This window comes from Engystomops pustulosus, chromosome 5, assembly GCF_040894005.1.
Source record: "Engystomops pustulosus chromosome 5, aEngPut4.maternal, whole genome shotgun sequence".
Lineage (NCBI taxonomy): Eukaryota > Metazoa > Chordata > Amphibia > Anura > Leptodactylidae > Engystomops > Engystomops pustulosus.
Window position 1 is genome coordinate 23,304,851 of NC_092415.1, and position 21,087 is coordinate 23,325,937.

Sequence of the window (21,087 nt, forward strand, 5' to 3'; positions counted from 1 at the left end):
CCACCTGGTTATCTTCGGCATTCTCAATAGGTGAACACTGTGCACTAGAATTTCTGACCATCCCATACTATTGATTGGAATGACCGGACACATGTTTGCCCCGGTGCTCCATCCATGAGTGAGAGCGGGACCCTCATTCTCTGTATCCCAGGGGGGTCCATTAGGGGTCCCAGCAGCTGATTCTTCACCAATCAACTTGTTATCCCCTATCCCGTTCATTGGTGATAACTTAAATAGTTGGTTTTCTCCCGATTCTGAAGACCAATAGGTTGTACCAAGTCTGGGTTTAGGATACAGTGAATGGAGTCTCTATTGTATCCATTTAGGAGTCTTGTAACAGAGGGGCTTTGTTTTAGAAATGATTGGTTGAAGTGACAGACGGGGAGCAGATACTTTTTGTCTAGTTAGAAATGACCGGTTTGTTATATACCAAATGCCTTGATTTCCTGTACAATGTAAACATAAGAAGGTGGAAACTTGATGGAACGCAGCACAAGTCAAATCTACATGGAGTCCATGAAAAATATGTAACAATATAAGGAGGACAACTTCCTAAAGTGGCCATTGTCTGCACTTTATGGCATTGGTGTCATGGTTTAGGAAGAGTAGTCTATGGACCAGTTTTATTATTTAGGCAGGTTTCTTGCTCCAGTTCTTGAAAGGATTCTTTGAAGTTCTCTGGGTGTATTTTGCGAATCCGATTTATTGCAGAGACTTGGGTGGCAAAATGAAACCACATTTATGAAAAACACTTAGATATTAAAGCTGATGGCAGGGAGCCAGTTAATGTGAAATAACGTTTTATAAAGTACTGAAATGATTCAAAATGCTGACAAAGGCATTTTTAAAATTGGCATAGCAGAGGCTACTGGAACCTGTCACCTGCTTTATAAAATGCCTTAGTTGGCATTAAGATTCTGATACTACTTTACAAAACATTATTTTGCATTACCGGTCTCCCTGTCTGCACAGGTGCTGAGTCCTGGGGGAAGGGTTGGGAAGTGCAGCTGCAACCCGTATGTGTCTCCTCATACATTCTTCCCCTCCTTGACACTCATCCAGCTGCCTCCCTCCCCTGGGACTCTCCACACGCTGCTGGAAGGGAGCCAGGTAAAGTGAAATAAAGTTTTATAATGTGGTGGCAGCATTGAGAATGATGACTAAGGCGTTTTATAAAATCCACACAGCATAGGTTTTTGCAAACAGTCACCAGCTAAAATGATCTCCCTGATAACAACTTTCTAGGATTTTCAGGACACTTTCAGTGATTTGTGGCTAAATTTGTCACGGTCTACCATATCTGGACACTCAAGACAAATCTGGAGTAAGTTGATGGCAGTGAAAAGAGGAGTGGCTTGGCAAAAAAGTTGCAAATCGTCAGATGTAAAAATGTTAGACAGTGGGGGGGGGGGATATCACATTTTCTAATAATTTGTGTTACTAATTTGTAATTTATTACATTTCTATTACTAATATACTTTTAGTAGTTGGCAGCATCAACACACGCTACTGTGGTCAGGAGAGGGGCGGTTTTTGGAAGAAAGAAGCCATGTTTTTTTATTAGATCCTGAACAACCTTATTTAACCACTAATTCTCCAGCTGATGCATAAAAATATACCCAACCTGATCATGTGCAGAACCACAGCTTGGGTGGAACTTGGGTGGAAGACTATATATGACTATTTTTTATTTATTTTTTATATAATATATATTTTTAATACATACTTACACTGCAGATTAGGTTCTTTTTTTATTTTATTTTTTTTCCCTTTTTTTTTTTTTGCTTTTAGTTTTTTTTTTTCCTTTTTAGGATCAGAGCCGTACATCAAAGCCGCACTGTAAACACTCTGCAGTTATTGAACCTTAAGGCTGGTAGTTTTAGATCTAAACTCTCCAATTACTCACATTCTTGTTTAACATTTTATTACTACGCCAGCAATCATGAGAAATTGTCACCCGTCCAACGAGAGCTGTACGGCAAAAAGACAAAAAGCCTGCAAATATCAAGGGTTAAACATGTTCTTTAAAAAAAACTAATGATTTTTTTTTTTTTTTTGTTGTTTTTGAAGTGAAAAAGTAGCCCTAACTACAGGTAATGAACGCTCTCAGCGCACACTTAAGTGATCTCTCTTATTGCTACTAGACTATTGTACTCGCAGGCATTCATTTGCTATGATTTATTATTTTTTCAACTCTGAACATCAGAAACTGTCAGAGTTCAAAGCATATCTGACTCCCTAATTGTATTTTACATTGGATTAGTAGGACTTCAGAGGTCTGCGATGCCGGCCTGGTGCGTCGTCTTGTAAAATGTATTCTAGGTGGCATTTAGTGAAGTAGAAGTCTAAAATGTTAAGCGGAATCTATTTCTTTGTGTATTTTTTAAAATTAATTAGTTTCTTTTTCTTTTTACATTAATTTAATAGAATATTTGTTTTAGTTCATAAACTTGACTCATGGTTAAAATGTTTGAATCCCTTGCATACTTTATTGTAATTCAGTTCATAAGGCCCTGTTCACACTACACTTTCTGTTTTTAGGAGAATGTAATTGAAACTGAAAACAAAAGGCATCCAGGCTCCATTTAACCATCTATAATATATTGGTCTTCACAACATCTTGGTCATAGAGTTCCACAGTGTCACTGCTCTTACAGTAAAGAATCCCTGTCCATGGTGATGGTAGAACCTCCTCTCCTCTAGGTGTAGAGGATGCCCCCTGTCTATGGGGATGGTAGAACCACCTCTCCTCTAGGTGTAGAGGATGCCCCTTGTCTATGGGGATGGTAGAACCACCTCTCCTCTAGGTGTAGAGGATGCCCCCTGTCTATGGTGATGGTAGAGCCTCCTCTAGGTGTAGAGGATGCCCCCTGTCTATGGTGATGGTAGAGCCTCCTCTAGGTGTAGAGGATGCCCCCTGTCTATGGTGATGGTAGAACCTCCTCTAGGTGTAGAGGATGCCCCCTGTCTATGGTGATGGTAGAATCTCCTCTCCTCTAGGTGTAGGGGATGTCCCCTGTCTATGATGATGGTAGAACCACCTCTCCTCTAGGTGTAGAGGATGCCCCCTGTCTATGGTGATGGTAGAACCTCCTCTCCTCTAGGTGTAGAGGATGCCCCCTGTCTATGGTGATGGTAGAATCTCCTCTCCTCTAGGTGTAGGGGATGTCCCCTGTCTATGATGATAGTAGAACCACCTCTCCTCTAGGTGTAGAGGATGCCCCCTGTCTATGGTGATGGTAGAACCTCCTCTCCTCTAGGTGTAGAGGATGCACCCTGTCTATGGTGATGGTAGAACCTCCTCTAGGTGTAGAGGATGCCCCCTGTCTATGGTGATGGTAGAACCACCTCTCCTCTAGGTGTAGAGGATGCCCCCTGTCTATGGTGATGGTAGAACCTCCTCTCCTCTAGGTGTAGAGGATGCCCCCTGTCTATGGTGATGGTAGAATCTCCTCTCCTCTAGGTGTAGGGGATGTCCCCTGTCTATGGTGATGGTAGAACCTCCTCTCCTCTAGGTGTAGAGGATGCCCCCTGTCTATGGTGATGGTAGAACCTCCTCTCCTCTAGGTGTAGGGGATGCCCCCTGTCTATGGTGATGGTACAACCGCCTCTCCTCTAGGTGTAGAGGATGTCCCCTGTCTATGGTGATGGTACAACCGCCTCTCCTCTAGGTGTAGAGGATGTCCCCTGTCTATGGTGATGGTAGAACCGCCTCTCCTCTAGGTGTAGAGGATGCCTCCTGTCTATGTTGATGGTACAAACCCCTCTCCTCTAGGTGTAAAGAATGCCTGTCTATGGTGATGGTGGACCTACCTCTCGTAGAGGATGCCCTCTTGTCTTAGTCACAAGCCTAGCTATAAAAAGATCATTAGAAAGATGTTGTTACTGCCAATTCAAAGATCTGTACTATGCAGTTACATAGCCCTGTAGAACTATTAACCCTGGGTTTATTAAACTGTCTTTGTATAAAATTGTATAAAAATATAATTATTATAAAGTAGAATATTGAACAATTTAATAAAAAGCGGAAATCCCAGAAAAAAACATTCAAGGTCCAAATAGTCCCCATTCATAAACCAATACATTACAATAAAGGTTGTGGGCTTTCTCTCTTGCATAGTGTTAGGCTAGGACCCCCAACTATTACTATAAAACGCCTAATGACCCATTTTACAAGGGGTTACCCAACCCAATTTTAAAGCAACCATCTCCATTGCTCTGAATTTATGGCTGTGTTTTTATGGCTGCACTTTCTTTATTTCTTTCTCAATATTAAGACTGCATTCTTGTTCCGTAAAGTGAATATTACAAATGAACGTAGATCAAACAATGCACGGAGAGGAAATTATTTTCCTAAGTGAAACCTCTATATAAAATGTTCTATCTAAATTACTTTTGCAATTGTAAAGGTTTATTTGCTGTAAATGCATGTCATATGTGGCGGGTGTGTGAAGTGTTTATATGCAGCAAAGGCAGGTTCACTCCTTTCCTTTGTGTTTTCTTACTAGAGGATTTGGTAATGTTCAGGATGTTCTGGGCAGAGCTAGTATCTTCATGAGGCCCTAATATGTACAATGTAGTTATGTACTGCCCATGGGCCTGGGGATGGAGAAAGTGCAGGATAATGAACACATTTTGGAGATTTTCAGGACTTGGACAATGATAAAGTTTCCTAATAACCTGTCCATCTTTGGATATGTCAATGTTTGGCTCAAGTAACTGGGACCCAACTTTTCTCCTTTTCAGTCACATAAATGGAACATGTTGCTACAGTTCATCGGCTAGGCCCTTGTTCCCAACCACCGGTCAGTGGCCTGATGCCGGGATAGGGATCCTTTAGTCCTAGGCCATAGGAGGAGGATGATGCAGAACTAGTAGCTCTCCAAAGGTGTGATAGTGTTATTGGAAGGAGCACGCCATCAAGTACCTCCACCACACCTTTTGGTCAGTGGCTTCTCCTGTTGTAGGCAATGAAGATTAAGAACCTTCATAAACGGGCAATCCCATCTCCCTCCACTCTTGCATCATCTATCTTTTGTGGGACCTCAAGTAACTGCCCTGAACTCATTGGCTTCCAGTCCACCCATCTCGCACAAACATTCTCCATCACTGACCACTTTTCTCCCTGGTCCTCCTGAAAATGAACTCCATGTACTAGTCCATTCAGAAAAAATAGTTTGAAGACCAACCCAGTCCATATGTATATCACTGAGGGAAGTTCACAAGAATGGTTTCTATTCCACTGCGCTCAAGCTTTCATCTAGCTGCCACCACAATAGTAAAATGATCCATTTGCCACAGGCACTGACCAGGCGCCCCATAAGTGGAATGATTTGCCCCACAATGGCATCATGAAGAATCTGCAAACTTTGCAATATGTTGGCTCCCCAAACCTGTTCCAAAAACTTTGGCTAAGAGTATCCAATACTTAACAACTAATTGTATTTCTTAGGATGAAGGGTTGGTGAAAGTTTCCACAGAAGAATCTACTGTATGAGGAGCGGTGGCTTTGTGTGACCACATTATCGAGGTTTCATAGGCTGGCTACTTCACAAAACTTCCAACAGTTTAGCTTCCCTTATATGAATATTACTTGGTGGGTATTTGATCGCTGTAGCTAGAAACGATCGAAAATTTTTCATAGTAGACTTCAATCCGACTTTCTTAACACCGGGTGAAAACTGTTCATGACTATTCATGAACCATTCATTCAGAAGTTGCTTCAATTTGTACTTGGCTTTTGTTGTGTACCCTAAGGCTGGGCCTAGATGAGACCTATTACATGGGGGGGGGGGGGCTAATGCAAAATCAGACCCCAAACTCCCATGCAATCTGCTAACTGAACTGGCAATAACTTGAGCCGGTCGAGAGGTTGGAAGCCATAGTGGACCAGAAGTCATCTCATCCTCTTATGGAGAGAACAGAAATAGAATTCTAACTTTATAGTTCGGGGCCAAGTTTAGATTTTGAATTGGGCTTCACGTTCTATTTCTGTACCTATAATGGCAGCGGCGGTGGAAGTTGGGAAAACTTGAGTTTCTTGATATGATTGTACTTAACCATGGTCTAGTTTTGTTTCCTGAGCTCCCGCTCATACTGGAACTAACCTCAGTTTTAAAGTTGCGGAACTGAATAAATCTTTCTGTGTACATGGTTATCTCCTAATATATTCCAAGACCTCCAAAGCTCTTGGGTTAAGGGGTAAATCTATCTCTATGTAAACAGTTTCCTCCAGCAGAGAGCTCTGCATGTAGGGAGCCCGTGTTACTGCAGCTGTCACTATAGTGTTAAATCCCACACATAAAGGGAAGGCATCCTTGCATCTGTTAATGTGCAATCACATGCTCTTTGACATTGGTTTGGATTACTTCTGTCTCTGCCGGCAGAGCTATAGTCTTCTATTGCTGGGGATGAGATGGGTCATGCCTAAATCTTTATGTAAAGGTTTCAGGGTAATGTTAACTTTTAGGAAAAGACACTTGGACCATATATTGTAGGAAATAACTCTTTTAGTTTAAGTATTGACATAAGGCATAGGTACATCACCATTCTTTGTCAGAAGAAGGAGGTTCTCCTCCAAAACGTCACACGAGACTCAGTCCAGTCGTTCGGTTTGCCAGTAAAGCCAGTCAGCTGAAGTTTGAGCGTGGACTTGCTACAATGGACTACGGCATGCTAGCCGAAAAATGGTGATGTACCTATGCCTTATGTTAATACTTAAACTAAAGAGCTATTTTCTACTATATATGGTCTAAGTGTCTTTTCCTATAAGTTTGCATATACCCCAAGCGTGAGAGGCTTGGTTTACTAGACCAGTGTCCACACTCTGTTTACAAATTCCGGGTAATGTTCACATGACGTCTTCCTGCTCACTTTTTATGGGTCTTTAGAGTTGTGACTCTGGATCTATTTTTTTTATAATGAAATTTACCTGGAATAAGACAACGCAATGACAACGCAAGAGGGGTTTGTTCAAGTTTTAGATTATTTTGGCTGAAATAAGCATGCTTTTGTACTAGTACCTCTAGAATGGATGATTAGAGGATATTGCCCACTGTATGTGTTTGATGTATGTTCAACCCAGTGATCCACATAGCAGTGGTCTCAAATACCGGATCCTAAAAAGGTTTGTCCAGAAAATCATGGCTGCTTTCGTCCCAAAAACCTCTTTCCTCGTGTCCATAGAAAAACTAGGCTCCATTGATCTCGATACAATTCCAGCACAAATAATAATAATAATAATCCTTTATTTATATAGTCCACACAGATTATGCAGCGCTGCACAGAACTTGCCAAATCGGTGAGATGAGGCACTGTTTATGGAGATTGAAAAACATGGCTGCTTTCTTCCAGACAACCCCTTTTTTGGCTCTTTAACTAGGTGTCAAGCACCTTTGGTTCACCATGACCTCCAAGTCATATGAATTTATTTGGGGCCCAACCACAGGGAAAACTTGGAACCCCTACCTTAGTCCCTTCATACCATGTGGTGGAAGGGCAGAGGTTTATTTTGAACCATCTGGACCCCAATTCAAATTATGTTCTATGCCTCAATCCATGTAATTATGGCACTGATCTCCTCATATGGAGAAGACTCTCCTAGACCTCCCAAAGGGTCCTGGTTCCAGGTGTGTATCACACCCTATGGTCTTTTTTTGTAAATGTGTAATGCCACCATTTTCACCAAGCCCTGGACCCTACTGACCCTTGAAATGAGGAACGTTTGGGACAAAGGAACAAGAAATCTTGTATTCTCTTGTTCTTAGTATGAATCCATTTGAGATTTTTAATATTTAGTCTTTATTTCAATTTTCAATGACCTTTCTATTGTTGAAGATATATCATGAAATGTCTTTGAGATGACCACCTAAAATTGCTTCTACTTGGGTGCTCCTCTGATAACACATGAGGTAAATGATAATGTTGTCTCTGAGGCTTGAACTCGTCTACCTACACACAGATCTTCTCACAAGATCTCCTAACAACGGTGTTGGTGGTGGAGGGGGGGGGGGGGAATTGTTATCCAACACCCATCAATCGACCTAACGTTGCCCTGATTCACTAAGATGTTGCAGACCTGAAAAGCGGCATTGAAGTGGCTTGTGATAACACGGCCCATGCTGGAGAGGCTATTCACAGGCAGATGGTTGGCATCTTGTGTCTTCTCCACCTTTGATTCCTACTGTGTTCTGAGGCCACTTTGATATACAGTACGATTGTCAGGTTTCTTTATTCCATTCCCTTACTTGAAGAGTTTGTATTTTTCTTGCCACCTCCATGCGGCAGATGGATGTTTTTTGAAGTGGACAAATCGAGACAATATTTTGATAAATTGTAGAAGCAGTTGATCGACGGTGACATCTGTTCTGTCGCTGGTCTGTGGCATTTTAACATACTCTAAATGAGGAAATTGAATACTGTATAATGTCCCTTGTTGTGTACTGTATTAATGACGATGGAAATTTCAGAGCAACCCATGTTTACATAGTATTGTACATATTAGTGGTATGACAACTCCTGTATTGGAATTTTTCTGGGGAAATGCCTTTGAAAAAATATATTTTTAATGAACACATGGTTAAGAACAAATAAACCACAGACCATATGTGAATACATGATAACGTGATAACGCACCGACAAAAATGTCACAAATGTGGAACAAACCAAACCGCTTAATTCACAGGTCTTCCTATCCCTCTTGGTTGTGGTTTTGATCTGGTAGTTCTTGCAATAACAACTTATTGATATTACGGTACCATATCTTTAACTACACGGCACAACTCTGAAACTGTTACATATGGCACCAATGCTTTGGGTGTAGTCATAGGAGATGTAGCGTTAGCAGAAGAAGATACCAGTAGTCGTAATGGCAAATGGTGGATTTGGAGCCTATAACAAAATTTGCATTGAGACCCAACAGTGATTTTATTTATGGGCAGTTTCCAATCCCACATGTTGTTCGGCTTTGTGGAAGTCTACACTTCCTTTTGGAGGGCAGTGTGTAGTCTACTTTTGATAAAACTTCCCCTCAATAACCTCTTACAAGTGCCACATTGATCTGTAATATAGACCGGTGTCGGATTGTAAGGAAAAGCCCTGTGCACCGGTGCCGACTATGAGCCTACGACCCCTTACACACTCGCAGCGTTAGCCCGGCCCCAACGCTGACGACTGGAATTGAGCTGCCATGCGGAGTACAGTTCCGGTGGCTCAGCCCAGCAGATGCTATGAGTGTGATATGAGTTGGATGCATCCTACTTGCTCATCTATAAGAGGCCTTAAGTACAAGAGCAAATTTGTTGTGTCTGTGGGATTCACTGGTTAAAATCTAGAACTGCTACACTGTACTTTCATGTGGAGTTCAGTTCAACAGTTCTACTTTCCATCCAGTAAATCCAAAGGCACACGGAAACATTTGTTCATGGATAAAGGACTTGAGGTCCCCTGTACAGACGAGTGAGTGTGATGCGTCCTACTCTCATCACTTCTTCATTTACAGGAGATCTGGTTTCTCAATTTGTTAACGAACTAGAGGGAAACTATTCCTTCTATCAGAGAAATAGGATTTTAAATAATCTAGAATCATAAGTGCTATGGAATGTTATGGCGCCCTATACATACAGATTATTATTGTAATAAAATTGGATTAGAAAAAAAATATGGTTTGATATGGTATGATAATGCACTTTGCCGCGATTCACTAGGATCGTGCGCCCGATATCCTGCATGTGTCGCTTCCCCGCTCAGGTCCGCTTGAGTTCACCATCTTCTTCCCGGTGCATGTAAGTGCTTGATCTTGCGACACCATTTGAATCTTAAATCCTGCGCTCAGTCCAAATCAGTTGGATCGTCCGACGGCCCGCCCCCGGTACGTCGCATGAAAGCAGCGCAGCTGCACCACAATTCGATCGCATGCGACACAATCCCAGCGCAAACCCCTGTTAAATACCTCTCTTAGCTGTGCAAATCCGGAAATCCGTGAACAGTCTGACGAAAGTGCGATCCGCAACTCTTAGTAAATAAGCCCCATTGACTTAAGTATATGCCTAGGTAGGGAAATACAATGGTCACAGCCTCCACTCAGTATATAGATGGCCAGTCCCCTCCCCTAGTATACAGCCAGCCCCATGCCCCCCCCTGTGTGAGCAGCATATAAAAAAAAATAAACTCCGTACTCCCCTTTCTGACGCTCATGGGAAGATCCTATTCTTGATTCCTTTGCTGGACAACCGTTGGCTGACATCTGCGTCCTCAGGAATCAAGAAGGGTACCTACAGGGGGCATCAGAAAAGTAAGTACTGATTTATTTATTTTTTTTAACAGACTTGAGTTAAGTTGAGTTTGATTTCTTCAGCATTGTTTTTTTTTTATGCTGGAAAAACGGTTATACTCGTATAAATACGGTATGCCCCTGCTTAAAAACATATGGCTCCTAGAAGTTTATACGTGACTTTTTATATTCTAAGCACCGTGTGATGATGAAAGGTGATTGCCCGCTTGGGTAGTATGAAATTCCTGGGACCTGATCTTGTGAACAGGTAGAAGTTTACCACACAGCGCCAATCACATGACGTATGTCCCCTTGGGAAGGTTGAGCTATACATTTGCTCTGATCCATCTATATGTAATTACATATTCCCGATATATTCTACAGCTCCGCTTAGAGTTATGTATACAGCTATGTAATCATTATGTAATATCTTCTGCGGCGATCGCACAAGGACAGAAAGCTAAAAACACCTTTTTAAATAGGAGTGAAAATCAATATTTGTATTGGTATGGAGATTCAGAGGGGAAACTGTATCCCTCCAAATGGATTTCTGCCTTCGGATTAAATCCATGATGTCATCGTAATGGACTTATGGAAATGTAGAACATATAACTCAATTCCAAGAGCTTTTTGCATTTTTTAACCAATACCTATTGGAAAGATTTGAAAAGAGGGGGAAATGTATACGTACAACTGGGGATTGTGGGTAATTGTGTCGGGCGGGATGGAGACGGCTCGTGGCAGGTAAGTAACTTCTTTGTTTACGTCTCTAGGATTTTTGGATGGGTCATCGTTGTATTGGATTTTATGGATGCAACTGTAGAAGAGTTGTGGTTGAGCGCTATTAGTCATGGATAATATCAACTGATGTACCTTGAAATTTGTGTGAATATGGAGTTTTACAAATGTAAAGCCGTATCACCATTCATTTATTTTCCCTCCACTATGGAGGTTTGCACTAGTCATCAGGTTCACCTGTCATTCCTCAATAGGCAGGGGTGAGCTCACTAGTAGCACTTGACATCAAAGCTCCTGAGCAGCCTCCTGACACTGTGCAGCTATGTGTAATCCCTACAGGCTACAGTCACATAAACAGCAGACCGGGAAACCTCTGGCTGACAGAGCATTTTTCTCCTCAAACTTGAAGAAAAAAATTATTCTGATGATGAGGCTTTCCAACTATTTGTGTTATTTGGAGATTTCCGTCTAGAAAAAAAAAAAAAGAGGTGAAGTTCAGGATTCCACATGCCGGTACAGACTGTCAGAAAACATGATGTGTTTTTCATTAAGGGAACACTCGAGGCGAAACTGTTCGATTGTGTCAAAGATGCTAAGAGGAGGGTGTCAGGGTTAATGTGAAAAGTTAGGTAACATAAAGGAGAAATAAAGATTATGCTGGAATACTTCTCAGAGGAGCATCAGTCCAACGGAGAAAGTCAACATAAACTGCAAATCATACAGAATCCACAAATGCGTACTGAGCAGGGGCGTAACTAGAGGATTAACAGCCATAGCGGCTGCTATGGGGCCCGCAGGTTCAGGGGCCCTGGCATCTCACCTGCCACACTAAAGTACGGAGCCTGTGCATGTTGTACAGCATAATGGGGCACATTTACTTACCCGGTCCCTGCGCGATCCCCGAGATGCGTTGTCCGACGAGGATGAAGTCTGCTGCGACAAGATCGTGCGCCCGAGATCCTGCATGAGTTCACCTTCTTCTTCCTTCTTCCCGGTGTATGTGAGTGCATGTCTTGTGACATTTTAAATCCCGTGCTTAATCCGAATAAGTTGGGTTGTCCGACGACCATGTCCCCCCCCCCCCCCGATTTGTGTCGCATGAAAATCCGATCGCATGCATCAAAAACCCCTGTTAAATGCAGTGCAAAACAGAAATGGTCGGGAAACCAGACGGAAATGCGGTCCGCTGACCCTTAGTAAATGTGCCCCATTATGTCTATAACCCTGCACGTCTTCCACAGTGCACAGCATAAGCCTGCAGCTCCGATAAGGAATATTGGGGGACAGGGAATGGACCGCAGAATGACAGGACTAGGGATCTCTCATCTCTACTTCCTGCCGTGTACTTCCCCATGTGTTCAGCAGCTACTTGGACAAATCTGTATAAGTGTATAAATTTACACAGCATGAGTGTAAAATTGTGTGAATAAACAAATATATATATACTTTATTTATGTATGTATACTTTATGGGGGCAAAGCGGGCCCCATTCAGACATTCCATTGGGCCTTCCAATTCTGTGCGGCCATAGTATTCCACTATTAAAGGAACACATACCCTCACATGGTCTTCATGTGTTCAGTTCCTGTTCTCTATTTGCTTTCCTTTTTACTATGCACCTTATAAATGGCAGAATCTGTTGTCTTCATCTCTGTGATTCTAGAATGCCAAGGCATGAACTGGAGTCAGTCATATGCTAATTTTCTCATTTTATATAGATATTGCAGGTGGAGCATGCTAATGAGCCTGCAGCCATACTCTAGTCTACATCTGCAACGTACTCCCACCGGGGCCTGGCCTAATGGCTTAGGGGCAGCTGGATTCCCCGGTACCTGAGTGGTTGGGTTTATAGTCTCTTTATTCCAAGACTTCAATGCATCACGTAACAGGCTGAGGTAGTGGTGCTCTCCGCCAATGTTCGAGGTAGTTGGTTGGATGCAGTCTGGTAAAGGAAGACAACCTCACAGCCCAGATTACGGAACTTGAGGCTGGAGAAGGTAGAAGCTGCTTGGGCAGCAAGGTTAGGGCAGACCGGGCATAGGAGCAGGGCTCCAGCAGGCCTGAGGGAGGGGGGTTACCCTCAGGTGAGACAGCATCAGCAGGCTGCTAGTCTGAAGGCCTTGTGTCTAGTTGGATTCTTTCTTTCAGAATTCTGAAAGATCTCTCTGGAACTTCCGCCAAAGGGTGTATAAGTTAGGGTTAGGAATACTTCCCTCTGGGTGGAGTTTGTGACATCCACCAATCGGGAACCTTCGGGCAGAACTGGATTGGCATAAATACAAAAAGCATTATAATTGGTTAATATGTAAACTCTCCCTTCCCAGGCAGATAATCTACAGCTCAATCAGCCTCAAGGGACATATGCAATCTAATAGGAGCACAATATTTCATAATGACTGCATCTATCGGTCTTTTGGTAGGACTCCTGTGATCAAGTGTTTATTAGACAGGAACTCCATGGATTTACAATGACTTTCGATATCGTAGATGACTAAAATGCTATGAGCGCTGCACCCTGCACTTGACATGGTAGATCATAGCTGTAGAAGACCAATGTCTGCGGAAACGTTGATGTAGTCATACACACCACAATGTTTGATCTTGGAAATGGATTTGTGGTTGTGGGAGCACCTCTTACCCACCCCACCCATCTTCTCCATTCCTCCGCTCGTTGTTCACTGGTTTGGGACAGAATTATGACCTGCCTGGTCGTAAATTAGCAATTTTCATAATAATTGCATGTATGAAAAGTACTTAACAATTCACAAGTGCAATAAGTGGATTTGTATGGCTGGAGATATGCTGTTATGTTAATATTACCCAGACGCTGTACAGTAAAGTTTATATATAGAAATTCTACTAAGTCTATTGCTTCCCATAAATCATGGGATCCAAGTATGTATAATGCTGTTCTTTCTTCCCCCAGCCCGTCCTTCTTCACTGACTATGCACATTTTTATTTTACAGCCAGTTATGGAACTAATCCAATATGCAAAGGTTGTCTGTCGTGCTCAAAAGACAATGGGTGTATCCGCTGCCAACCCAAATTGTTTTTCTTTCTGCGAAGAGAAGGGATGAGGCAGTACGGAGAGTGTTTGCATTCCTGTCCTCCTGGATACTATGGACTGAGAGCACCCGACATGAACAGATGTTCAAGTAAGCCAATTTATTACATGTTTCTGTCTGATCTGACCTTCTCCGCTCTGTAATTGCCCTGAGACGTGGACGGCGACTGGTGGATCGTTGCCTCATCTGTATTGCAGATTGATAGCTTTATATGACATCTCCTACCAAGTTATTACATACCCTTGCATCATGTGGACCATGCTCGCGTTCAGATAAAAGGGAATGTCTCATTTGTTTACCATTCATTTTTCTTTAAGTAAAATAGATGGCGACCGTCTCCAGAAAGTGATAGACCTGTTCCTCAGAGAACCATCCCACTGTACCTACTAGCAGTACCATAGAGTAGACTCTAAATCATCCAACCCTCTCTTGACTCTCTCTGTCTCAGTCTACACAGTAAAGCTCATTAGTGATTTGCAGAAATGGAAGGGTTGGATGTTGTTTTTTTTTTTCTTGGCCAATGTTAAATATGTAACAAAAAGTTTTCATGAAATTCAAATGGTTACCATGTAAGCACAGGGGATGAAATCACTACATGTTGGTCACTACAAACTTGGCTGACCATTTACAGTCAAGGGGTGGAATCCTGGAAATGGTCAGCCAGGAGTTTTTATATTCCATGAATATCTAATTTGGGAGGGGGGGGGGCAGAACAGATCTTAGTTCCGTGTTCCATGTTAACACGGGGGTAGTGTCCATCTGGTGGCCAAAATGCAGGAGGTAGGGCGAAGATACTGTGGACCGCACCCACATGGACATGGAGCCAACTGCTTGGAGTCCCCTATTAACCATGATCGCTTATTGGTGCCCTATTCTCTGACTAAGTCATAATTATAAATTCTTGGCCAAACCCTTTTAAAGGGAGCCTGTCATCAGGATAACTTTCACCTAATGAGAGGTTCCCATAGCCTTTTCAATACTCATTTTCATTCATTAACACTACAACATCTACTCACTTTTAAAAGTATATAAAAGTACTGGTCTCCCTGGCACCAAACTGGTTCGAGTCACTGGGGTGTCCCTAATCCTCATCATTCTCTGCTTTGCTAGTTCTTGGTCCCCCCCCCCCCCACCTCTCCTGCGGCAGGTAGAGGGAAGGAGAAGGGGAGAGAGAGCTAGCAGAGCAGAGGATGATGGTGATGATACCAGGGACTCCAATGCACCTAGGTTGTTGGCAGGAAGCCAGGTAAACTTTTATCCATGTTTAAAAAGTAGATGATAATTTTAAAAGTGTATTTGTAAATGGTATTAAAAAAGCCAAGAGAACCTGTCAGCTGATAAAATTGCATGATCCTAATGACAGGTTCCCTTTCAATAATTTCTAGATAGAATCCAAAAAGCAAGTCCTCTAGGAATGTGAGTCTGGAGCAGCGGATTCTGTTGTGGATTTTAACTTTTGCAAAGCAAAATGTAGCATCCACCATAGGCCTTAGAGAAATTGGGTTTCATCTATTTCTCAATTCATCCTAACAATATGACCCGGTTTAGCCATTTAAGGAGATCAATCCTATAGGAACTATGAGGACAACTTGCCCACTACATAAAGATAATATTTTCAATGGTTATAAACTGGTCAATTGTTTTTATCTTTTTGCTTCCTTGCTCGGGGGCCCTTTTAAAACATCCCTTTAATCAATACAATCTGTTCATACAACATAAAGATTCTGTGATGTAAGGAAATTGTTCACATGATCGGCAGACCTCATACAGAGCACCAAGTGTTCAATACGTGGTGGAAGAGACCGTCCCACCCTTTTGTTTCCATAGTTTGATGCTCATCACACAAAACCCTCATTATGTTTCATGGCTTCTTCATAGACCCCTGCTCTTCTCATGGGAGCCGCATCTATAATGTTTGATGTGGTGAAGAATAACTTTCCATGATCAATCCTATCCATAAAGAAAAAAAAATCAAGATGCCAATATATCTCTTACAAAGCAGATTGCAATATTGTTAATTTTAACCTCTTAAATCTACTGCTTTTAAATTATTATAATGTTCACTATTATTTATAATTTTTATTCAACAAATGTGTAAATATTTTGGGGAAAAAAAAGATGATGCTAAATGTAAAAGGCACAGAAAAATAACTGCTACTTGGCTTCACCTCCTTATTGTGGGAGGCGGGTTCATACTGCACCCTACTTCCTCTTCCTGTTTGACATACAGGAAGTGGCATCCTGTGATCACACTTCCTGTGTGTCAAAATTCAACAGTGGCTGTGTCTTTTACATATTTTCTATTGGGGATTTTTATTTTCTAAAAAGCATTTGCTTAGAAACCACTTGGCAGCTTCCAGTACCTGAACCAACCTCAATCCTTAATGTCAATCCGTTTCACCCCCATCACGTACATTAAGTAATGTGCCCCTTCTTTCATGTAAATGGGCCAGAACTGCGAAACCAAAAATTACCACTATACAATGTAAAGCTTTGTGTGCTTGGTGGACTGTGAAGAGCCAATTGAGCTCATCCAAATGCTGAGCATCAAGGGTGTAGGAAACCTTGAAAAACTGCTATTGATCACCTATCAAAATGATAGAAGATCAATAACAAAAAATTACCAGCTGCCCTTTCTTTATCATTTTATTTGTATCTTCAACTTCTACTCACATTAGAAAAACAAACAAAATCCTTCTTTCCTGGTTATCGCCATAACTGGGGCCCATTTGATTATCACTATGGGGCTTCTTTTCTTTATTCTACGCCAGTGGAGGATGCTAAGTTATATATGCCCATATTTTCTTTCCAGGGGGCGCTAATACAAATCTGCGAAAAGGGATGTAATTATCTCAATTTCTTTCCATTTTTATTTCTGATATCTATGTAGAAGTTGAATTTCATTAATCCTGATTGCCCCACCTATAATTTCAAATATTGTGTCTTTTACCAGCGATTTAGAATGTATTAGTAAGGTTTGTTGTAGCTGGACTGCCTCTTACTGTCACTTTGCTTCAATCGTCTTAACCGATCCTCTTTGAAGTGACTACAAGTTTAACATAGTTTCCTAATCCCGCCTTTGTTGAGCTCGGTGCATTTTAACACATCATTTATGTAATTTCCTTGTAAATTGTCTGTATGTTTTTACTCTATCATTTCCACTGATCTTTGAACAAATTGTTGCTGATTATTTGTGTAAACCTGAGTGTTATTAGGTGTAGTGTAAGACTTGAAAACTGGGAGGGTGGAGGAAGAGAAGACGAAAAGCGGATGGTATTACTGCAGTTATTAAAGATGGCGAGTGATGAGAATTGAAGTCAATGGAACTATACTGTAATACCAGCCACAAGTCATAGGTGGGCGCCGGCGAGGGTTTTCAAAGGAATCAGCAATGTTTTTTCTCATCCTTTACAACCTCTTAAAAGAGGTGAACCAGATTCCTCAACTTAACAGCATATCTTCAGTCTTTAGACCTCTCAGCACTTCCACCAACTGTGCCAATCCAATTGTTCCAGTAAAGTTGGAATTTTTTTCTCTAGCCCCTACCAATTTCAAGAAATCGAGAATTGTATCAATTCTCAAGTGGGCGGCTCTTGGTTGCGGCAGATGGAACAGGATTACCTACTGGACAGCAGAATATTGGGTGGATTCAACAATACTGGACAAATGGATTATCTCTTATTACAGGGTGCAAAGAGTTTGGGTTGGTGGAAGTAGTTAAAGATCTTCTTTAATGATTCATGGTGAGGGTATTTCATTGGTCTACAGAGTTGGACACCCGCTAATCCATTATTGGCTACTTACCTGAAAAAAGGTGCTAAATTTGGCCAGTGGACAGACCACGGTGCAGAGGACGGGGACTCTGAGCAGCAAAGTGATATGACGTTATAGAGACTACAGTTGCCACTGCTGATTATATAGGGATCACTATGAGGTGTGGAGTCCCAGGTCGGTTTTTAAATTTCGAGCACTGGAAGGTCTTATTCTCCCAAGGTCAGCTATTTTGACTCAAGTTATCTTGCTGATCGGTGGGGGTCTCAGTGATGGGAACCCTCAAGGATCACGAGAACTGGGTTGTACCCCTGTTGTACTTTAGATGACTGTAGCAGCCAGTCGTGCATGTGCCTCCTGCCTCATTCATCTATGAAGCTGAGGGATATAGAAAGTGCAGTGCTCAGCATACGCGACTAGCTAGTCCAGTAATCCTGGGTGCAATGGGGGTGCAAAGGACCCTTATTCTCATGATCCATGGGGGTCCCATTACTTAGGGCCTAACTTGCTGGCCAGTGGGGTTCTAACTTGCTATGACCGGACAACCCCTTAAAGGTTTTGGATTACAGCAAACTACAAGAACCTGAGCCAAATATTGGCTACAATAGCTTCAACTTTTATTATAATCTATTGTGTTATTACATGTTCTATAACCTTTCCCTGCTGTCAGTTATAAAGATAACATTGACATTTTATAGCATTGTCAAAAGCAAAGCCTATAGTGGCTCAGCCTCACCGGAGGGCACCACGCATGATGTGAAATACTAGTGCGGCACAAGTCTGAAGAACAAAGGCTCCTCACAGCTGAAAATACATAAGTCGTTGCCCGTAGATTTTCCTGTTGACCTTGACTTTTTTATGTATTAAGTTTTTTTTATTTTAAATACATATATAAAGTTGGAAAAAGCCTCAGGGAGTTCACAAATGGTTATTTCAGAAGTTCTGTATTTCTCAGACACAATGAGACCGGAATGATTTATGCAGTTGACCAAAGGAGCAAGTATTGTGCCATATGAAATGAGTTCCAAATGCACGGCGCTGTAACTCCATATGTCTGCTGATACTTTACATTGATGCTGAATCTAACGTTTCAGAAATGAACCACACGTTCCCCATAATGTACCTGATTTATAACGTGTGCGCCCATTGTTCCTCCAGGTATAAAGTTATTCTGCTGTTTAGATGACTGTTCCTCCCCCCCCCCTCCCCCTCCCACGGCCATTAGGGTATCCAACAGTTCACTCAACTTTATTTTTTTGTATTATATTGTTTCCTCCTTCTATTATACAGTATTTTATATATAATATTTTATTATACAACATTTTGTGTCATGTTTTTATTTGAAGGGGATTCCTATCACTCTAAAAATTACTATGTACCAATAAGATTTAAAAAATTGGGTATTAAATATATTCTTTTAAATATAATATCCTGCTGCTCCCTCTACCAATGGTGCACATGGCAGAAGTGATGCTCAGTGCCCTCTCAGTGGGAACCCGGGCTGTTGCACCAGCACCGAGTTTGGGGGTCCATCGGACCTCCTGCTCTCGCGATTTGTAGGGGTCTCATCACTAAGACCTCAACCGATCAGCAAGTTAGGCCCTAACTTCATGATAAAACCCTTTAAGGGATCCTCCTGCAGTTCTGGGTAACCCAGCACATGCCATGCTCAGGGTTATTTTAGAGTGAAGCATCTTGGTCTAACTGAGACTGCAGTAAGTGAGAAAAGGTGTGGACAGGGTTAACATTGTAGACATTGGAGGTCCTGATCTGGGCCCCCACGATTTCTCCTTCAGTCAATGATATTGGTAGACCGTAGGAAGCAAGAAGAATGTAATAAGTTACTACATGAATTGCATTTTGCAATAAGTGGATGGGTTGTAGGTTGCAGTTGGGGCACTCTGTCTCTCTAAAAAACTTTACCATCACTGCTCTAGAGTGAATATTCATCACATGATGGACATCACATATAATGGCGCATATAGACCGTCTAAGCAGCCAGTCCTCTCAAGTTCTGTCTAGATCCAACCCTGCTTTGCTTCAGAGGTCGGACAAGATTGTGCATGTTGTCTACCAGCTCCACTACTCTGAACTAAAGACAAGCATGAACAGTACTTGTATTGGAGAGATCCAAGGTACAATCTGATACGACTTTATTGATCCCCAGGCAGGAAATTTGTTCCAGTGGTTCAGGCCAAAAATTGCATTGACTTCAATGAGGCATTTAAGTTTCTATTCTTGTGTCCACCATCTTAGTTGTAGAAATGGGACACCTTTGTTTTTCTTGGCATTTGCATTGCAGTTTCCAAATAAAGACTCCAACACCGATATGACCTGACCCAAACCCAAATGGGTTCTCGCTGTCATTTTTTTTGTACTTTTTTTTTTTTTTTTTTTTTTCCCCACAAATTTCTACAAAACTGGTACTCTCACACCACAGTATAGGGCTTATTTATTAAATGGTCTAATGGGCATTGAATCAGTAGTCTAGTGCAGACTATAGCTTTGGACCTTTAACGAAGGTCAACTTTAAAAAATATATTTATATTTTTGGTATTTAAAAAAAAAACCACATGAAGGGAAGGAGCTGATGATTATTTCATTTTCGTTCCAGGATGCAGAATCGAGAATTGTGACTCTTGTTTTAGCAGAGATTTTTGTACCAAGTGCAAACCAGGATTTTACTCCCATAAAGGACGTTGCTTTGAGGAATGTCCAGATGGATTTGCACCATTGGATGATACTATGGAGTGTGTAGGTGAGTCAAGTAGTCTTCTTATAAAGTATTATAAAGTAAAGTATTATACCTTGTCAATAACTACTGCCTTGGTGGTATATTGTGCCATGTATTTGGCAAGGTTCATTATTGATTTACCTTTGGGAATGTCTCATTGGGTGTTGGAGACGTTGGGTTTGTCTTTTTTAAATGTTTTAAGTAGAGTACTAAAACCTTTGATTTGTCTGTTACGTTCCTCCAGATGGCTGTGAGGTGGGACCATGGAGTGAATGGGGAACATGCAGTAGGAATAACAGAACGTGTGGTTACAAATGGGGTCTTGAAACGAGAACTCGACAGATCGTAAAGAAGCCAGCAAAAGACACAATTCCGTGTCCGACTATTGCCGAGTCTAGAAGGTGTAAAATGGCAGTACGACACTGTGCTGGAGGTAAGAGAGATCAAATTTGTTTGAAAGTTTGATACTGTTGTGTAAAAGTTTGATTCTCGAACTTACTCTGGTGCC

At 41.7% G+C, this 21,087-nt stretch overlaps 1 protein-coding gene across 1 annotated transcript in view; it reads left to right on the forward strand.

The window, feature by feature from the left end:
* The window catches only part of RSPO2 (R-spondin 2), an 86,251-nt gene that overhangs the window by 41,133 nt on the left and 24,031 nt on the right, over nucleotides 1-21,087 (forward strand). The window contains exons 5-7 of the mRNA XM_072151328.1: nucleotides 13,976-14,164; nucleotides 20,460-20,603; nucleotides 20,824-21,012. Coding sequence (XP_072007429.1) covers nucleotides 13,976-14,164; nucleotides 20,460-20,603; nucleotides 20,824-21,012 — 522 coding nt within the window. The remainder of the gene's footprint in view (nucleotides 1-13,975; nucleotides 14,165-20,459; nucleotides 20,604-20,823; nucleotides 21,013-21,087) is intronic.